The sequence below is a fragment of the Seriola dumerili genome, unplaced genomic scaffold (assembly GCF_002260705.1).
Source record: "Seriola dumerili isolate Sdu_G_001 unplaced genomic scaffold, Sdu_1.0 BDQW01000078.1, whole genome shotgun sequence".
Lineage (NCBI taxonomy): Eukaryota > Metazoa > Chordata > Actinopteri > Carangiformes > Carangidae > Seriola > Seriola dumerili.
In genome coordinates, this window is record NW_019174333.1 from 892761 (window position 1) to 913966 (window position 21206).

At 39.4% G+C, this 21206-nt stretch overlaps 1 protein-coding gene across 3 annotated transcripts in view; it reads right to left on the minus strand.

Moving 5' to 3' along the window:
* Positions 1–20988, minus strand: part of LOC111220823 (sodium/potassium-transporting ATPase subunit alpha-3-like) — a 33658-nt gene extending 12670 nt beyond the window's left edge. The window contains exons 1-10 of one of the 3 annotated variants that reach the window (XM_022744059.1): positions 20922–20988; positions 20525–20634; positions 7823–7936; positions 6871–6930; positions 6358–6561; positions 5069–5182; positions 3387–3521; positions 2624–2741; positions 1907–1995; positions 1384–1563 (exon numbers count right to left, since the gene is read on the minus strand). In XM_022744059.1, coding sequence (XP_022599780.1) covers positions 1384–1563; positions 1907–1995; positions 2624–2741; positions 3387–3521; positions 5069–5182; positions 6358–6561; positions 6871–6930; positions 7823–7936; positions 20525–20530 — 1020 coding nt within the window. In that variant the 5' untranslated portion in view covers positions 20531–20634; positions 20922–20988. The other 2 variants (XM_022744058.1, XM_022744060.1) reach the window with 2 other exon arrangements.
* Positions 20989–21206: the final 218 nt, after the last annotated feature.

Sequence of the window (21206 nt, forward strand, 5' to 3'; positions counted from 1 at the left end):
TAATGTATTTTTTCTGATTTTACATAGTTTCTTAGATTTCTCTAATAAATTAAGCAAATGAAAACAGGGTTTGACCCAAGTCCACACAAAACACGAGGAACTGGAGGAGAGAGAACATACAAAAAAAAAAAACACACAAAAAACCCCCCAAAAAAACCACACACACAAAAAAAACAACGAAAACAACAGCTAAGGAATCATACAAAATGAACAACAGCCTTGTAAACACAGACACACACTAGAACACTAACAGTTCAGTTCCTCTCACCAATTAAAAAAACTAAACTAAACACTATACTAGCTTCCTATTTCTCTGCCAACTCACAGTGACTGTGGCCAGCAGTCCCTCAGGCACATTAGCCACAATGATACGATGAGGAAGATGACAGCCTCCAGCCAGCTGTAACCGAGGATGATTGAGAGGACGAAGGAATCACACCGAGGAAGACGGCTACACCCGTGATGATGTGGATGAAGTGCTCAATCTCCTTGGCAATGGGCGTCTGAGGAGGAGAATACATATTTAGATTGACTGAAGTAATTCTGTTCTATTCTGTCTAAATAATTAGTTTACACTGAATGAAACAAAGAAACTAGAATTTACTAAAAAATCTTCTCACACACACACACACACACACACACAAATGCACACAGACATACAGCAACATCACAAACCATAGGAAACACACAAGCACAAAGAAAAGAGAAGCAGGGTCAAAGACAAACAGCAACACAATGAGACAACATCAGCCACAACACTGTACACAACACAAAATATCCACATTTACACCAACACATACAGAGAGCACACAATCAAGCTTCAGGGAATCTGATGAGTGATATGTAACATTAGTAGTGCGAGATCAGTCTCTTAATCACAAAATGTACAAAAAGTGTAGCTCATTTATGGGATGAAACTAACTATAAATAATGTCTAGTTTTAATGTCAGTGGACTTGAGTTGGTTGCTGTTTGAATAGATAAAGGGTCCTCTAGTGTTAAGTGTTTCATGTCATTTAAAACATATGAAAGCTGTTTTGGAAAGATGTCACTGTATCAAAAATAATGTATTTTTTCTGATTTTACATAGTTTCTTAGATTTCTCTAATAAATTAAGCAAATGAAAACAGGGTTTGACCCAAGTCCACACAAAACACGAGGAACTGAGGAGAGAGAACATACAAAAAAACACACAAAAAACCCCCCAAAAAAACCACACACACAAAAAAAACAACGAAAACAACAGCTTAAGGGAATCATACAAATGAACAACAGCCTTGTAAACACAGACACACACTAGAACACTAACAGTTCAGTTCCTCTCACCAATTAAAAAAACTAAACTAAACTACTATACTAGCTTCCTATTTCTCTGCCAACTCACAGTGACTGTGGCCAGCAGTCCCTCAGGCACATTAGCCACAATGATACCGATGAGGAAGATGACAGCCTCCAGCCAGCTGTAACCGAGGATGATTGAGAGGACGAAGAAGGTCACACCGAGGAAGACGGCTACACCCGTGATGATGTGGATGAAGTGCTCAATCTCCTTGGCAATGGGCGTCTGAGGAGGAGAATACATATTTAGATTGACTGAAGTAGATTCTGTTCTATTCTGTCTAAATAATTAGTTTACACTGAATGAAACAAAGAAACTAGAATTTACTAAAAACTCTAGACACTGAAGCTCAGGCACATGATATTTCCTTATGGTTTGGCAGCTATTAGTTGATCAGTTGATCCAGGACACTTATGTTAGAAAACTTCTTAGATAAGCTGTTGTCTTTACATTAAGCATTAAACAAAAATTAAACAAAAAAGCCTGTTTCTAGCAAGCAACCTCCATAATTTGGCCTGTAAAAGACACAAAAGACCACTGTCAGATAATTAATAATAATGAATGTCACCTTGCCAGTCTCCAGGCCTGAGGTGAGGGTGGCGATACGGCCCATCACTGTACGATCGCCGGTACACACAACGATACCACGAGCTGTTCCTGGAGGAAGAGAGCAGAGAGAGCAGGGTTTAAAAAATGATCTTTATGAGAAAATAAGAGGAAAACAGTGGCAGAAATAACAAGAATAAAATATAAAGATGGAGGGTAAAGATGAATGGATGCACAGGTTTGACTGAGCAATGATGGTTAGAAGGAGAGTGCAGGACTTGAGGGTCTTAATGTAATGTAACAGTGAGTCCATGAGGGGGCACCATATATCACTCTTTTCCAATCTACCACTGTGAGCAGCATAGTGTCAGTTATAAGGCCTTCCTGTCTTATCATGAACTGAACAGGCTGCATTGGAAAGACATAAGTACAAGTTTACATGAGGTCACACTTCAAGGCCTAGGGCTCTTCTGATGACCAGTGATGTCACTGATGCTCAGTCAGACCGAACACTTTCATGAAAGCTAATGTGTAGCGTCTTTGTTTGCCGAACTGTCTGAGCACTGAACCAGAACAATACAAACACACATATGAGTGAACACACACACACACAGACACACACACATATGAAATGTTTCTATGAGAAGAAAAGTTGAAGCCCAAACAGTGGATGATACGCACAGTGATGTTATAATAATGATTTGTGTTTGTGCAGCGACGATGGAGATGGTGACCTTACCCTCGACACAGTTGGTGGAGAAGAAAGCAATATTGCGGGTTTCCAGGGGGTTGTCATGGGTACAGTCAGGTGACCTGGTCTGGGGCTCTGATTCCCCGGTCAGGGATGAGTTGTCCACCTGGACAGAGTGACAAAGAAGATAAAGCAGTGAGTACCTGGTTCAGTGAATAGATGGTAAGACTACACACAAAGCCAGACAGAGAGACGGCTTGTGTGTATTTTCAGTGTTTTGATTTTCTTCATTCATACCTCCTGTGCTAATGAATAATGAATTCTTGTTTGTGGTGCTCTTTCTCGTGTTTTTATACACACATTACATTTCATAAAAATGTCTTTGGAGCAAACATTCAGAGACTGAATTAAAATTCATATAAGAACCTGCAGAAACACTGAAAGTTTGTATGAATTTAGCATAAAAGTAAACAACTCATCTGTTTATCTATAGCTTGTGAAGCACTGTGAAGATGACGTGCTTGTTTTAGTTAATAAATTATCAAACAACACATCAGGTGGATTTCCAAAGAGTTGACAGAAACTCATATTACTATTACTTACACATTCACTGACTTCTACTGTGCAATCACATTTTTACTCTTGGCCACTGAAAGTGAATGAGCTGAAACCTCATGTGTGATGAAATGAATCACTCTCACTCTGATTACTTGATGTTGAGACTGGAAACTTGATTCTCTAGAGACACCTTACTGCGGTTGTCTCCTTGGGTCTGTATAATTACTGGAGTGCATCTGTGCCTGCATCTCACCTTGCAGCCGTGGGAGGAGATGATGCGGAGGTCAGCGGGGATCCTGTCTCCTCCTTTCACCTCCACCAGATCTCCTGCCACCACCTGCTCAGCATTGATCTGCATCTTCTCTCCCTCACGGATCACCAGGGCTTGCTGAGAACAGAGAGAGAGAGAAAGAGAAGAAGAGAAACAGAGGGAGAGAGATTCTTTTTATGGGAATTACTTACTGTATATTTTAATACCTATCTTCTTGTTTTGTTTAACATTAAAAAATAGAAAAGAGCATAGCCAGCTATCACAGAGTTGAAGCCTTTTTCCAAAAATAACAAAAATATCTGTAAAGACACTATTTACAGAAAGGTCAGAGATGAAGTGGTAAAGAGTAAAAACTAAAGTAATTGAAAGGTGGATAAGGAAATCAGAGGAATAACATGAAAACTGTGACAGTATGATACTGTCATAAAAATAGAGCTTTCCACTTAAAAGACACCTGCATGACTTAGGAGCCCAATGTAAAAAAAACACCCTGCTTGCTTTCAAACCAGGAATGTTACTATTTTACCTTAGCCTAAAACCAACAACTCTGTCGTTGACATTTTCAAATGAGAAGATGAAGTAGAATAAGTTTCCTCTAAGGAGATTTCTACACACCTATAGGAATGTATGAGTGGAATATGTGTTCGTTTTATGTGTTGAACCACCATTACTGTAGATTTCATTCAAAATAAGATTTTTTTTATTACCATCTTCTATTATCGTGATACATGCCTTTTAACAATAATTGGAAATATTACATGCTTCTTTATGGGACTTTAAATCTTTCAGAATCATATCACAGTTAACTGATTTATTTTAATTTAATTTTAAAGGCTATACAAATCTAAAAACATTGTTTTCTTTTTCTATAACCTAAAAATTTCTTCTTCTACTTAGATTTTTTCATGTAGATTTTTTAATCAGCATTTTCACTAAAGATTATCACAACTGGGTTTCTGCAGGGTTCACAAAGTCAAATTCAAGACTTTTAAAGAGAATTTTAATACTACACAGGAATTTAAAACCTGGGTCATACCAGCCAAAGCATCAGTGAAAACCACGAGTGATGATCTGGCCAAGAATTATTTCCCAAGTGCATGAATTTACTGACATTTGTGTGACACCTCCCAGCAGTATATAACAATAATTTCTCATATTATCTTTAAACACAACCTGCATGGGAATATGACCGCAGAAAATGGATGGATAGATGGATTATCTAATGAAAAAAATATCTAATTAGTATAAGTGCCACATATTTTGTATAAGTTCAGGGTCTGGAACAATAATACTGGGAATTTTTCATCCAGTGTTTTGGCTAAAATCTCAAAAACATTTTATTACATTTTTTTAATTTTCTTTTTTTAAATTTAATTAAATATCACATAACAAGACCTTTGTATGACATTACGTTTAAAATACAAGTTTTCTTCTTTTTCTTTCTTTTTTTGAGGAAATTGAAATCAATGCCTTTCAATCACTGCTGAGGAATCTGACAAGGTGGACTTTGGTATCTTGTTAGTCCTTCTTGCAAAACCCTCTGTTGCCTTACAAAGCTGCAACTTTCTGTAATAACCCTTTAAAAAAAATTGGCACTTTTCGCAGAAATTGTCAGAAAAAATTCCCCATGATATCCTCGTGTAGGACTGTTAGGTGTCTGTTACCTGAGGGACCATGTTCTTAAAGGATTCCATGATCTTTGAGCTCTTAGCTTCCTGGAAGTAGGAGAAGCAGCCGGTGATGATGACGACAGCTGACAGCACAATACCCAAATACAACTACAGAGGCAGAGACAGAGACAGAGAGAGGAGGAAGAGAAAGGGATGAGACTTTCATATTTAATGCAGAAATTAATTAAGCGACTTCACCTTTATCTAAAAATGCATCACATGAGAGGAGGGAAAGAGAAAAATAGACCACAGGAGAGAGACGGAGAATAAATCATCAGTCAGATATTTTGACATGAAACACTGAACTTTAGACGGTGAGAGGTGAAGAAGATATTTCAGGAAGCTGATGCTCCTGTAAAGTTTAAACTCTAGAAACAAATCATCCAAGCCCTTCATTCCTGTTTCACATCCTGTAGCTGACAACCGCAATAGCAAGTGGTTTAATGTGGACTCAGTGACTTGGAGGCTGTCCGTCTGTTTGCTGTCTACATCTGTTAGTGGGTTTATGACTGTGCTGGTGTGTCTATCGTCTCATGTTTTAAAGGATCACCATTAGAGGGTCTAAATCCTGCAACACTCACTGTATGTCCTGTAACATCTGACATGACTGTGGCAGGTTATTGGAGTGTGAAGTTATTCTCTGGGTGTGTGTGATATAGTCTCCGTCACTCATGGTGACTCATCACTGTTGTTGTTTCACCCTGAGTCCTCCCCTGTGGTCCGGACCAAGTATTTTGTCCTTTGATGCTGCGTGTCTGAGCCGTTTAGCCTCAGTCCGCAGCTTTACTATGCTCTATGACCCGACATGAAACAGTGTTGACCCGTGAACGCCCTTCTCTTACCCTGCCATTACCGATGCCAGGAGTCATATGCTCCCTTTGGCGGGCCCAAAAATGATGCTAACAGGATGGTGTCTGTCACTCTAAAGATGAGTCTGCTGGCATGATTTGGACAAACAGCTGACACATCTTTTATCACTGACACAGCCTCATCCCTCAGGAGTAGTGACTCAGAAAATTGCTTTGTAAAGTGATTTGCTGGTGGACATGGAACACACAGACTACAAGAAATGCACCCTTCTCTATCCTCCTTCAGTGGTTTCTGATACCCAGCTTCTCAGAGGTACTGATCTTTTTATTTTAAGTAAATTCTATTTATATCTAGTAACTTTAGCAGCTCTGCTTCACTTCAAATCATCAAGCCTCGTCTGCAGCAGTGGTGGTGGACTGAGAATATATTCTATTCTATCATCATCCATCCATCCACTACGAACTTGCACTTACGTTATCCCCAGCAGGCTCGTCCTCTGTGGCTGCCTGGATGGCGTAGGCCAGAAAACAGAGGATGGCACCAATCCACAGCAGGATGGAGAAGCCACCGAACAGTTGGCGACAGAACTTGACCCACTCTGGGGTTGTGGGGGGTGGAGTCAGGGCGTTGGGGCCATCCCTGGCCAGGAACTCTGCTGCCTTAGCATTGGTCAAACCCTGAGAGGGAAAGAGGGAATGGACAGAAACAACGAGGGAGAAAAGATGGGTTAAAAGAGAAGTAAATGAGCAGATGCATGAGGGCAGTAGAAATGGAGGCAGGGATAGAGAAGAAGTTAAAGTAAAATTGTGTTCTGAATGGGACATATTTGTATAAAATGAAAACTACAAAATCTAAATAGATTTTTAAAAAAGGTGTAATGACAGGGATATATCAGTGTGAACTATTGAATCATTAGCATTGTGTTAAATCAGGGCAGAAACAATCCAATGAATCTCAGCTGATCAAAGAAAAGTTCAAAAACTCACCTGGACGATATCAGTGTTGTATTTCCTGCAAACCTCCTCAACAGACATTTTGTGTTCCGTCTACAACGAATGAAAAGAGAAAGTCAACTTAAAACTCAATTATCAAACCAAGTCAAAGTTATATTCAAACTAAATCATACATTATCTAAATATACTATCCAAAAATGTAAACATTTAAAATAATTTGAATTTTACTGCAAGCATTCTGGTATCATGTTTTAAATTCCAACATTATGTATTTATCATTTGCAAAACTGACAACAGAAAATGAATTGAAACCAAGAAATAAATGCAGATGACTGTTGATTACAGAACCCCACATTCTGTTCTGGGTCCTTGGTGGTGATAAGTTTAATAAAAATGAATGTTCTGTACTTTACAAATGTCCCTAAAAGAAGTTGTAGATTTTTTCAGGATTGATCTATGACATAATGGAAATCACTTTGTTTATCTGAACCAGCTCATATGATTTTATATCAAAGGGATATCCTGTGGGTTTGGCTTCCTGCCCCATGCAGGGGAAAATGGATTTCCACAACAGGATTAAATTGCTCTGGCATATTACCTCAAACCACACTGTACCACTACTGTGCACCAGCTGCTATGAAATAGGCCTACTACGTCTCTGTATTCTCCTTTTCAAACAGGGAGATTAGATTACAGCTGGATGCTAGCTCTTCGAAAGCTGGAGTGAAGCCAGGATGTACTATCTGTAGTATGTAGTATCTATGAACTCCTCACCACTCAGCTGGGACTTCGAGGCTTTTGTTGATTCTGTCTATGAAGACAACTAGTTGTGTTTTGAATTTAAATGAGGTTTTTCTGTACTCGTGTGCCCTCAAACTGGTAGATTCAAGACATATGAAACCACTATAGTGTTAAGCATTGGGGCAACTTGTTCAGTTTCAGGATATGTCAGTGAGGTCACAGAAGTAGGAGGCAGTGTACGTACAATGGGAACTTCCTTCTTGAGGTCATCCAGATCCTTGCCTCCCTTCTTCTTGGGTGACTCCTTCTCATCCTTGTCCTGCGTGGTGGCCACGCGGTAGCTGTCCGACCGTCCATACTGTCAACACACAAACACAGGATCACTGAGTGTCATCCTGTCATATAATAAATACATATACATGAACACATTACTTCATTTTTTTAACAGCTGACGCTCTTTATTATTCTCACTGCAGCACAAGAGGACGTCTTCCCGACACTCAGACACAGTCCAAACCAAGTCTATCTATTTTAGGGACTCATCACCTGAGAGAAAAGGCAAGAAAGTCGGGCCAAAGAATCCCTTCACTATCCTACTTGGAGCTGCAATAACAGTTTATCACTTAGGATTACCACTGATCAATAATACAATAATTGTAAGAACATGTTTCACTGCCTAAATCCCGTTTTTGCTTCCATATTTAGACCCAGTCAAAACATCTAGATTGAGATCCAAATTTAGATGTAATCCCCTGGTGTGAGGAGGGGAACTTGACACTTCCTGATTAGATGTGGCATCATTAGAGCACAGGCCCGTCTCAACAGCTCCACTTGAACTGCAATTTACACCACCGCTATTTAGGCTACTGACATTCACAGCACAGAGAACGCTGCTGTGTCTGAGAGGAGCAGGAAAAATAGCATCTGAAAACAAACAAATCTGAAAACTGTTAGGAGAGAGTTTGATCGAGGGAAATGGAAGGGCGAGAAGGTAGAGAGAGAGAGAGAGAGAGAGAGAGAGAGAGAGAGAGAGAGAGACAGAGAGAGAAAGGATCATTCAGGACACAGGATGGAAAAAAAAATATGCCAGTAACTGTGACGTGCATCTTGGGATATTCATAAACACCAATGTCCTACATTAGTGTGTAGTGTAAAGACTTTCTTTTAACACTGCATGAACACATGATGACATGTGTTCATGCAGTGTTAAAAACCTGTAGCTTTCTGTGATTATAATTTCACTATTCTGAGCAGCAGAGTTCCAAGATATCAGATGGGATGTCAACTCGTCAAGAAGAAAAATGTGAAGGGATTACATTAACTATTTGTAATTATTGAGTTTTAAGTTAAAGTTAAGTTAAAAAATCCTGCATACAGGCTTTTAACAACTTCAGTCCAAAATATGCAGATAACTGTGCATTTGTATTAGTGAGCTATAGCAGCAGGAAAGTAACTAAATATGAATAATTAAATATTGTTGCAAAGCTTCGAGTCTCTAGAATGATCAGATTAAATACTATTTTAGGAGGGTGAGAACAACTTCCTTGTCTTAATGTTGATCAGTGAGTGTGTATGAGGGTGATGTAGAGTAGCTTGAGCATTATGAGGGTGAACATCAGCCTAAAAATAATACTATGCTAAGCCTTCAAATAATCATACTGGAGTTGTTGTTGTTGTTGTTGGTTGGTGTGTGTGTGTGTGTGTGTGTGTGTGTGTGGTCCTTTCTTGTTTCTATGCTCCAGAATGAACATCCTGAGGGTTTCTAGCAAAGAAATAAAATGTCAGCCAGCTGCTCAGCTCACCACAACAGCTCCCATAGAAACAGGAGTATGTGAGAATGAAAGGCAGGATGTGAACCCACCCTCTTTTAAATCTACAAATCCTGCTGAGAGTACATGTTGTTTTTATTTCAATATTAAACTTTGCCACATAGGACTACACCCAACACTGATTTTTTTTTTGTTGAGGTTTCCACTAAGGCCCTGATGTAAACTTTTATTACTTTTACAGTGTTCCTGTGTGTTCCTATTTTTATTCTTTTACCTCCCAAAGGGAATTTATCAAACTCCCTGTCTGGAGGACTGTACCAAAAAATCTTTTTGTTGAACCAGTGGAAACCCAATGCATTGCAGAAAGTTATATTACCATAATAAGGCTTGCCAAATCATCAACTAAACTCAAATGGGAAAAATATAAAATTTGCATCACAACCAAAACTTTACATTGTTCAAACAAACCTAATGTGATGTCACAATAGTTTATCATGGGAAATTGCAATTTCTGTTTCAGCAACTTATGGTCACTTTTATCATTAACAGGAGTAGAGCATGAGGAGTTAACAGATGGACGCTAAAATGGCAACACACCTGATTTAATTAATAAGGGTTAGGGTTAATAAAATGCTGTGCAGACATATGAGCTTTGGGTGAATGGTGGAACCCTTGTTTTGCCCTCAAAATGACTGTGGGTTTCTTTCCACATTACTTGCAGTGTAATGGGAAGCTGGAGCTACATGTCTTTAAAATATAGTGACCAAGAATTCATGAATCATGCATCAGACAGCTGAATGTCTATATTTTCCTTGATTCCACTGCCCTTCCGTCAGACAAAGAAAAAGAAAGCAGTTTGGCAAAAAGACCAAGCAGACACAGGAAATCAATCGTAGCCCAGCAGGGAAACATGTAGATCTGAACAATGCAACCACAGATGAATGTGTTTTTAGAAGCACAGACACATTAAGACAACTTATTACATGCTAATTGGATTTAGGAAGCAGGGTGACTAAAGTGAAGTATGGGTAATTAAATGAATCCAGTGCTGGAGGGAAATCTTTTTCATCAGTTTTGAGAATTTAAACAGCCTGTTTAACCTTATGAAGTTCATTTTAATTTTACTTTAAGACTAAACTCAGACATTTCCGGGAGGCGTTTCCACGGTGTGCAGCTAAATGGGTGAAGACTTTCTACTGGCGACACATTAAGACTTGACATTTGTTCATCAGGCAGATGAACGCGTGTTGTGCATGAACGTTCAACACTTTCATATTTTTAGTGAACGCTGAACTGAACAAATCTGTTTACAAATGATGAACGTGAACATGACGTGAGAGTCACATTTTACGACAGTTTTATGGCGCGCCGCATGACGTCTCCATAGACACGGCCCAGCATGACTATATTTATATACGGATTTTAAATATAACTAATGTCTGTGTCAGTGGCATACAATGATTCATTTAGTTTGGGAGTGGCAATGATTTGGGGTTGGTGATGGATGGGTAGAAGGAAGTTCTATTGAAAAAGAATATCACCCTTTATTCATTTAAAAAAAATGGAACGAATGAACGTGAACTAGTTCGTTTTCAGCTGTATCAGCTGTATGTATAACTAGTTCTTTTTAAGCGTGAACTGGCACAACACTGTTCACCACCATGTAACCCTAATACAAATATAGTGTGGAAATAAACATATTGAGATTCAGATTCTGTTTAACTCTGCCTGATGAGCGGGGACTTATTTTGGGAAAGCTCTTATGTGGATTAGTTTAGACCAAGTGGTTTCACACTGATTTGATGACTGTTTTATGCTGCTTACTGTATGTTTTTTTTTTTCTCAGTGGATGAAAAGCTGGGTGAGTGATGGCTTGTTGACATCAACCAAACATACTGCCAGACTTGTTTTACATCCTCTTACCTATATAAATCTGTTTGTGTGCACTGGTCCTGTTTTACTTCAGAGCGTGTGCACATGAGAATTTTTATGAATGCCTATATGTAATCAACGTTTACATAAGTCATGAACTTTTCCTTATACATGTATGTGGAAAAATGTGAGTGCATGTTCAATATGCATTTTTCTTATGGATTCATTATATACATATGGTAATAAATAGACTCTTACTAATATCAAATTTTGGGCCTCTAATAGAAGATATATTAACCATTCACGTTATGTTCTTAGTACAATATGTTTTTTTCATAATGAATCTTCCATTTAACGCCAATTGTGTGTACCACAGCTCCTCCATCTCTGCCTTAGAAAAGTGCCTGTCACATTGTCACATGACCAATGTAACAAAGACTAGTCGAATGTTATAGGCATAAGGGTTGCTTTGGTCAAACAATCCCTCACTGTGACAACAACACTTGCCGGAAGACCATCAACACTAGTAATATGGCTGACAGCGACACGTCTATTCTGTGCTTGCTCCTGAACGATGAGCCTATTTGGACATTTTAGTTAAACCTGTGTTTTGACACCTTTGTGTGTGAACCTGCCACCGTTGCTCTACCTTCTTCGATCCTAAATGTTGCTTCTGTCTCTTAGCGTTCATAAATGACCAAAAGTGACTTTGTTTATTGATGCTGCTGATGTGTGAATTGCAGTTATATCCACGGGCACAGCGGTTAAACCACGGACTGGGCGAGCTGAGTCATAAAAATGTACATTCTGATTTACAGTGGATCGGTGGCGATTGGGTGAAACACTATAAAATGTATGAGGAATTTATCAAATGTGAACATATTTTAAGCTTCATTAGACTCCGTGTTTGGATTGCTGAACTTGTTATGTTTCATTATTCATTTTGGGCAGTGGCCAAACATCATTAGGAGCTTTTAAATTGTTTGTGTTCAGGAAGTAGCAGTGACATACAGAATTTTAGTTTGAATGGATTGAAAATGTCAGACTGTGTTCAGGTTATTGTGGAAATACTTTCTCATTTACTTTAAATAAATGTTTATGTATTTAAAATCATTATACTTCATTGTAGTATGTTCCCATAATCATCATGCGTAATATGCCACTGAGAAATAATGGTCATGTGTGATCAGGTGAGGGTCTCTAAATTAGGGAAAATAATTTACAAAATAATTTAGTTCCCAAGAACTTTGTTTTCGTGGCATCTTTGAAAAAATCCACAATGGTAGTTTTGTGTGTGTGCATTCACTGTTCACAGTGTATAATATGTGTATACAAACTTATAGACCCATACATGCTTTTTAGTGTTCCTCTGTGAAGAATACTTTTATTCCATCTGTCCACTTGTACACATGTTTATTTTCTGCTCGACTGAAAACGTGCGTGTAGTTGTGAAGCTGCATGCGCTGTATGTTTATGTGTGTTCATGTGTGTGTGTGTGTGTGTGTGTGTGTGTGTGTGAGTGTGGTGCCATCTGTTAGGAGGTTCACTGTTCCCCCGGGTAGTTGTGTCCAGTGGGCCATCAGATTACTGCTGTTTACTACACTGACAGATTAACCCAGTGAACAATAATAATCCCCTCTCAATCACTCTCTCTCTCTCTCCCATCTTTTCAACAGTCTCTCATTCATCCTTACTCATTCATGTAATTACAATTTCTGTATTTCTCTGGTACATCCACTGAATATATTCACACTAGGGCAATGACCAAGTCAGGGAAAATGATCAGATTTCTTTCTCTTTACACCCTCGCCTCACCTCACAGTGATTCCTGACAACACTTAATCACTATCACAATGTTAAACCAATCTAAATGAGGTAAACTAAAATCACCAAAAAGCATATTTGACTACAGAAAACTACGAAAATCCATCTCTAACCATCTCAACTCGTAGTCTGTCAGAGCAGAACCGTCAGAACTCTGCTTCCCTTCGGCTCTCCCTCTCCTCTGCTCACATGCTCATGAGCGCACGCATCCATTCAGGATGATGACTGCCGAGGCGACAAGGCCATTGACTCAAACACATCAACAGACCCCTTCAGTGCTGCAGCATCTTAAGATGTATGAAGTCAGCAGCACTTCCAAGAAGCCCAATACATCTGAACAAATACAGTGAACACATAATTTGTACTACTACACTTAGATTTGTTTAGACTTCAGTTTACTGCTAGAACGTATTATATAAGAGAGCTGTGCTATTTTACCCTCTGTGTCAATTTTGCTTTTATAATACTGACTTTTTTTCTGTGCTATAGTTTGTGTTGCATTTCTTCTTTAATGTATCTTCTGCCTAAGGCTACATACTTGGTTATTTCAACCTCTTTATTTTTTTTCCTAAAATGCACTGAAAAGAAAATCTCCTGGGCTCCACTGAATCACATACAGTCCCACAGGGGACACGTGTCACATTCACATATAAATATTTGACAACTTGGTGAAAGAAATATGAGCAGGGTGAAATGAAGAAAGTGAACTCCTAATTATCAAGGGCAACATATTCCCCCGCCAAATTTGATTTTACAGACATAATGTGACTTTCAAGGACATTTCTGAACCAAACCAGGACACGTATACAACTGCGCACCAACCTTTTGAGACAGGCTGACACGTTATATCATGACATATTATTTTATTGATATTGATTGCTTTCAATGTCACCCATGATTAAACTGAATTAATTTAAAGGATATTTTCCTCCATTTAATTTCCTTTGCTCAAGTATATCATGCCTGCTCTCTGTCTTGTTACAGGCTGTAAAACCTGAGGAGGTTTCAGCAGCATCCAGATGTTCCATACTGAGCTACAGGACAGATTGAGCATGCTGAACATGTGTAGTCTGTTCTGTCTGCTGGGATTCTGTATCCAGCCCGGCCTGCGGCGCTGGGGACCACAGGTCTGAGGAAGGCTGGATAAGCCATTTTTTAATCTGCTGAAATCACTGGTCAAATCTCAGACATCAAACAGGGACATTTTATCAGTGCTTCCTAGTTCCAGGATGAGTTAATTCATGTTGGGTTTGAAAAATAACAACAATTAATAAACTCTTCATTAATTAAAAGGTAGAGATCAGAACACAGATAAATATCTTCCAATGCACTGTAATGAGAAAAGGGGGCATTAATTATTAAGATCAGTATCTCCAAGATAGATTTCCTCATTAATTTCCATGATTGGATTTTAGTTAATGTTTAGTTTGTTTATCTTATTGGTCATTTTACATGAATGTGGCAGATTGCTGCTTGTTTGCAGGGCTTGTTTCTGCCCATTTTATGATTATTACTTAATTGTTTTGTCTACCTGGTGTCTATCTGGTTCTGTATCTTAATGCATATTTAAAATAATTTAAATGTAAATTCTGATCGCTGTTTATATAAACACATGTCCACTTGTATGAATACACATCTGAATGTAGGTATATTTAAATTGCTGAATATTTGTATTTCTGCTAATGATAGCTCTTTTTTGTTATCTATTTTATTTTTCTGTACTCAGGTCTCACTTGTAAATAAGATCTTGATATCAGTGTGACTTCCTGCTGATTAAATAAATTGTATATATATATATATATATATATAATATAGTATATTTATTTATAACCAGTTATAACTTGATCAGGGTTGACTACAAATATACACTCTACCAGCAGCCTCCATACTGTAACCATGGTGAAATATCCACCAGCTGGCACTAAACCATTTGGTATTTAGCCAAGCTCATCGTGTTGTATTTAACCTATTTTTTTTTTTAACTAAATCTGATGATGTTCCAGTGACTAAAATGTCACATTTTTATCTCAGATCTTTTGAATGGAGGATCTCGCTGCTACCTCCAGTGGAGTTTACACAAAGAAAAGGATTATCACATAGATCAGTGGGTCGACCGACCTAGAAAATACTGATAGACTGACTGGCAAACACACACGCATGCACGCACGCACGCACGCACACACATACAGAGTGTAAAAGGGTTCCTCCATCATCTATCCCTCCCTTCACCCTCCCACTTTGTTTACATTCTCCTCCCTCCAGGCTGTCCATCTGTTTCTCTTCTCTCTTGTACTGTGATCTACTCATCGTCACCGAGGTTTCATTATGAGGAGACAGTCTGTGCCACACTCTGCATGATGAGGAGGGATAAGAGATCAGTTTGTTTTTTATTTGATTCTGAAATGTGAAAAATTTGTGCAGTGAAAGTCTGGATGGCTGCCACAGTAGATTTCTAATAAACCAGACCAAAGATCTTGTGCTGTTCCCCACCATTTAACTATGTGTATCCTCATGCAGCGCAACATGTCTGAGAGTGCGACAGAAAATGGCAGTTGTTGACAGAATCAGATTGACAGCATCTACTTCCAATGGCATGATAGATAGGAGATGTAAGGTTTCCTAGCAACATCCAATCCGCTGGGTCCATCTAAATGATTGAAGTCAACTGTGGTGGAGAGGGGGGGGGTATTGGAATTTTTTAATGATGTACTTAATGTGAAAGTGTGTTATGTAATACTGCTGTAATGTTCAATGTGCAGGGTCCTCTCACTCTCTCACCCTCCCTGTCATTTCTGTACCGTAGTGTTGAAGAAGGCGTAGAAAGCCACCAGATATCATTTACACCTAAGTCACCCCTTGTTAGCCTGACAGACGGGAAGTGATGTCAAAATGACACCATAGTGCATTTGAAGTGAAACACAATCAGTGGCATTGGAAAACCATGATTGTAGTATGGATCCACGCTATTTCACACACACACACACACACACAACACACCCACTACACACACACACACACACACACACACACACACACACACACACACACAAATGGAAACTAGCGAGGGACAGGAGGGGAGAGCCTGCACGATATTGACAGACTGGAACAATTGTGCAACAAAGTCCATGTCCAAGAGAACATATATGGTGCAACTACAATCACATATGTAACGATGAACTGTGCATTTCAGCACATTTAAACTGCCAGGGCTGCTTGTTAGTGATGTCAAATGTCGAATCTGAGTCTGAGTAAACGGACTACACATTATTCCTGCCCCCAAGAGTCAGCTTACCATAAATATCAGTCAAATCCCTACAATCGCATACTGTACATACAGCTGCTTCGTTCCTGCATGTGTGTATTTATCTTAATGCATGCACTTCGAATTGCCCTTGAGTTCCAAAGCTACCATTTACTTGAGGCCCCCAGCAGGTGTTTCAGTTTTTATGGTCTTGAGCTAAAATGATGTCCATAGACCATAGATTACAGATATGGTCAGCAGATGAACCTACACGTTTCCAGAGCTTCACTGTTTGGTAACAGAATAAATGGCTGGTCAGATCATGATTTATAGACAGGACAACAGTTTAAGGGTCTGCACATCACTGACTGTTTTAATCTTTCAAGTCATTTTATGTGATTTAATGTTTCTTGTGATGGTTAAACCCAGACAAGAATAATCTGCCTCAAGAGTCAACCATGGGATTCAATTTAAAATTCAACATCCGCATCTGCAGTAAAGAAAATGGTTTTACCAGCAAACTATGATAAAAAAAAAGCTAAAAAATACAAAAAAAAACCTCTCATCATTAGATGAACTGCATGGTAAATTTCATTATGTACAAGAATAGTGTAAAGTGAAAGCTGATTTATCCCAACATTGGTGCTCATCAATTTACCATGATTGATTGATTTACCAAGATGGCACACCCTAAATCAACAACTGGTTAAACAAATGGAATAATTTCACATCAAAATCCACCAAATCTGAAAATGTTACAAACAGAGTCACTTAAAACTCAAACATTATCAGATTTAATTGGTAATGTTGCTAGAAACGTGCTTTTTCTCCTTTAGTTGTCACAACACAGTACCTTGATTCCTTAAGTGATAAAATGAGATGAGATATGATAAAATTAATCCAAATATTACAGCAGCACAGAGACAGGCGATGGTACGAAAACACATAAAGAACTATTTGAATGAAAATGGTTGAAATAACAAATTTAAGGAGGGAGATGACATAAATAAATGAATTAATGGATTAAATAAATGAATTATATAAATATTTGTACAAAAGAAGCCCAGTAGTGTAACTCTGGCAGCCATGATGTGTGAACATAATGTTATTAGGTTAATGAATGGTTAATACATTAAACTAAAATGTTTAACTGTGGATGGCCACAGCAGTTTTATATATTGTATTTTGCTGCTAGGTTGCCACTCTATTGATGGCTTCCTTTACTTTTCAATATTGGAGCTGAACAAACATTCATGATGATTTTAAATGTCTTCATAATTATTATTTACAGTATTAAGTGGATCATATTGAGATGCCTTCAGAGAGTGAAAAGCACATTCTCATATAGTGGTGAATGTTATGTTTAACAGATAATTATCATTCGGATTGAAATAGAGCCACTACAATTAAGAGATCTCATGATGTGGAGAGCGACGTCATGGATGGATTACACACTGTGAATGAGAAGAGAAGAGACCTCAGACACACAAAGTACACATAGAGCCACACCATGCACCATCCATCCTCCACAGCAATTGGCCCTCCCCCTGAAGCTTCCGCACCCAGTGCATTGTGGGATATCAGCAGATGAAGTCATCCTTGTATATTTCTTTTTCTCCCTCTCTATCTCAATGTTCATCTCTCCATTTTCTTCTCAAACTCCATCATTGTTCCCTCCTCTGTGTCACCACTGCACATTAGCAGCATCCCTGCATCTCTTCTTGCATTCCTCCACTCCTCCATCTTTCCCTGTATTCACCCTTCTCAAGGTGACTCACCACAAAGGCATCTCTCTGTCTCTCTACCGCCACCATTCACTGTAAATCACAGTATCTTGGTCAGTTTTCCTCCATGTGAGGCCTGAAGTGGCTGACCTTTGTTTCATCTCTGTCTTCTATCCTTTTAACCCCCAACCCGATCGTTGTTGCCTCCTGGAGCAACATCCCCTATCAATTGATTGGCCCAGATCAAATGGCCCCAGTTGCCTTGTCAACTGATTCCCCCCCCCCCACCTATTTCACCCGAATCCTCTCTTACTCCACCCATCCGGACAGCAAATCACAGCCTGAACACGGGAGTTTCCACTCCACTCCCCCATGCACACACACACCACCCTCCTCCTCCACTCTTTGACGCAGTAGTCAAGAGTTGTGTGCGGTTTCCCCCTCCAGCTATTTAGTGGACAGCATCACAAACCGTGACAGAGCGGCACCATTTCCACGACTCGGCCTGAATTACTCTCTACCCCCCACCCCCACCAAACACCCCCAAACCCGGATGTGGAGCAGAGGAGAAACCATTGCCTACTTCATTAGCAGAGATGGATCATGACCCTACCAAAGAAATGGAGCTAGTTAACCTACAGTTCACTTTAGCCTGATTTTAAAGACTTGATAATATAATGCAAATAAGACATGCTGCAGGAAATTATTACATTCCTTGAAGCAATATAGAGTTGTATTACCTCACTACTGACTATGTGGAGTGGATAATGCCTTATAATAATACTACAGGAATGTAACAGGGATTTATCAGTAGGAATGACATCATGGAGTCTATATTTAGTGGCTCGAACAGGATGTCCTTCATGACTTGACAGATCACTAAGGTTTTGAGAGATGAGACAGTGGAGGTGTTGGTTGTGTCTACCTTCATGGAGAGCATCTTCCATTGGGACCCATCTATCCATATTTTTAAGAGTGGGTGGGTGGGGTGGATGACCATTGCTGAGGAACCATTTTGACGCACTTGTCTGTGCCCATTTGGTACCCAGAGCTTAGCTGCATCTACATCCTTACCAAGCCGAGCACCAGTCAGTGACAGCGACAAGACACACCTTTGCATTATGTAATGTTTGATGAAAATGCACCAAATTGTTGGTGGAAGAGAGAGAAAAAAATGGATTCACAGCCGCCACCCTCTGTGGATCGTTTCCACTTCACACCCTCATACTCCACATATTTAAAATCCACGACTTTGCTTTTATCAGGAATAATTAACAACACACACACACACACACACACACACACACACACACACACACACACACACACACACACACACACACGATATACTGTATGTGATGATTAGGAGTTACTGCAGTCAGAGGAATGACAGGATATTCTGCAGTCCGGGCTGCGTTATTTTTTTTAACCACCAGCAGGTTATATATTCCAGTGAGTAACTGCGCCTTTCACCTGCATATTATTCTCAGACCATTTCATTTCTGCAGGGACTCCGTCTCATTATGCGGTCTGACTAATTGTGTATTTAGGAGCTGTGAATTTCCTCAATCCTCTGCAGCGGGTTCAGCATCTGGTGCCAGATGTTTCGTCGGTTTAATCTCGTTTTTTGGAAGCAGTAGATGCAGCAGTGCATCTCTCCGCCACTTTAAACACAAAAGCTTGTTTAAAAAAAAAAAAAAAAGCCTATTAATTTTTTCTAGTAAAAAGAAATGATGTTGGGCATACAGGGCTCCATTCTCTGATTCGGTTCAGTTCCTCGTTACATTAGGTTTGACGTTACGGCTTAAAATGAAAAAGTGTGTTTGCAGGAAACCAAACGGTCCATTTAGTGTGTTGGGTGATTAAACTGTGGAAATACACTCAATTGCTTCTCATCCAGATGCCTAAGAGTGACAGGCATCTGTATGTATATATGTATATATATGTATATATATATTTTTTGGTTGAAAGCTGAAGAGACTAAAATACCAACCGAGGACAATTACTGTAACGCGTTACCACCCTGCTACGGTTCTATCGCACCGGTCTGGAGTCTGGATGCGGCGGGTTGACTCACGAAAAATCTGGCGCATGTTCCTCAGAAGAAAAGACGGTGTCCAGCGCAACAGTCGTCCCCCTCTAATCACCCGTTAATCTCAGTCGTTATTGTGATTTGGTGTGATAAATGACAGTTAATGACAGACACCTAATGTGATGACTTTCTGAGAGAAATTACATCCGTTTGACTAGAAATGAAAATACATGCAGCAGGGCGGTTTAAACAGTAATAACTGTTACAGCTAGCTTAAACATGTCATAGGTACACCACCGTGTTCAATGTCATTCTAACATCATGCCTGTGCCTCCATACACCTTTAACCCTTTCCTCAAAGGACACACTGAACAGCCGTTAATACAAGGTTACTTTATCCAGACTGTACAGCTACCTTTGACACAGCTGACATTTTTTTCTACAACGTAATAGCGAAGTAAATCACAAGAAATTTAGCGCTTACCCCCATTTCGGCGCAGTTAGTCGGGTCTCCTCAGAAGATGAATCGCTTCTCGGCTTGATTCAACCAGAATAGCTGGCTTGAAGGCAGGGAGACGGGGCAGAAAACAGTCTCTGATAATGAGAAGGAAAAAAAATGGATCCCTTCAGTTGACAGCTATAGCGCTAATGACAAAATACAATTAACTAGCTAAGATAATATCCTAAAATATCTTTTTATCTAAGATGAACGGGCATAAGGTAAATTGACAAGGCAACGTTTCATCGAGCACCTCGGCAAAGATGCACCCCGCTCAGATGAAAGTCAATAGGGTTTATTTTTTACGGCATAAAATGTTGAGATTGTTCGCAGCCGTTGGTGATACTACACCAACCCTCTCCCTGTGAGACGCAAATGATACCGGTGGAAAGTAGACCCAGAGAGGAGGCTTCTTCTTCGGATGCTGTCTCCCTCCGCGGCTGCGCGCAGGCTGCCGCAGCACTCAGGGTTCCCTCGGTTATATTCCGCGGATGATACAAGGACCATATAAGTTCTTAATAGACCAGTACTGCGTTCATATGACAACAGAAAGATTAAACAAACAATAAAAGTAAATAAAATAAAAGCGTTCAGACGATAAATACTGATCAGAAGCAAGAACAGAAAATCACATTTCCTACTGTAGGCATATTTCAACACAGGTTGC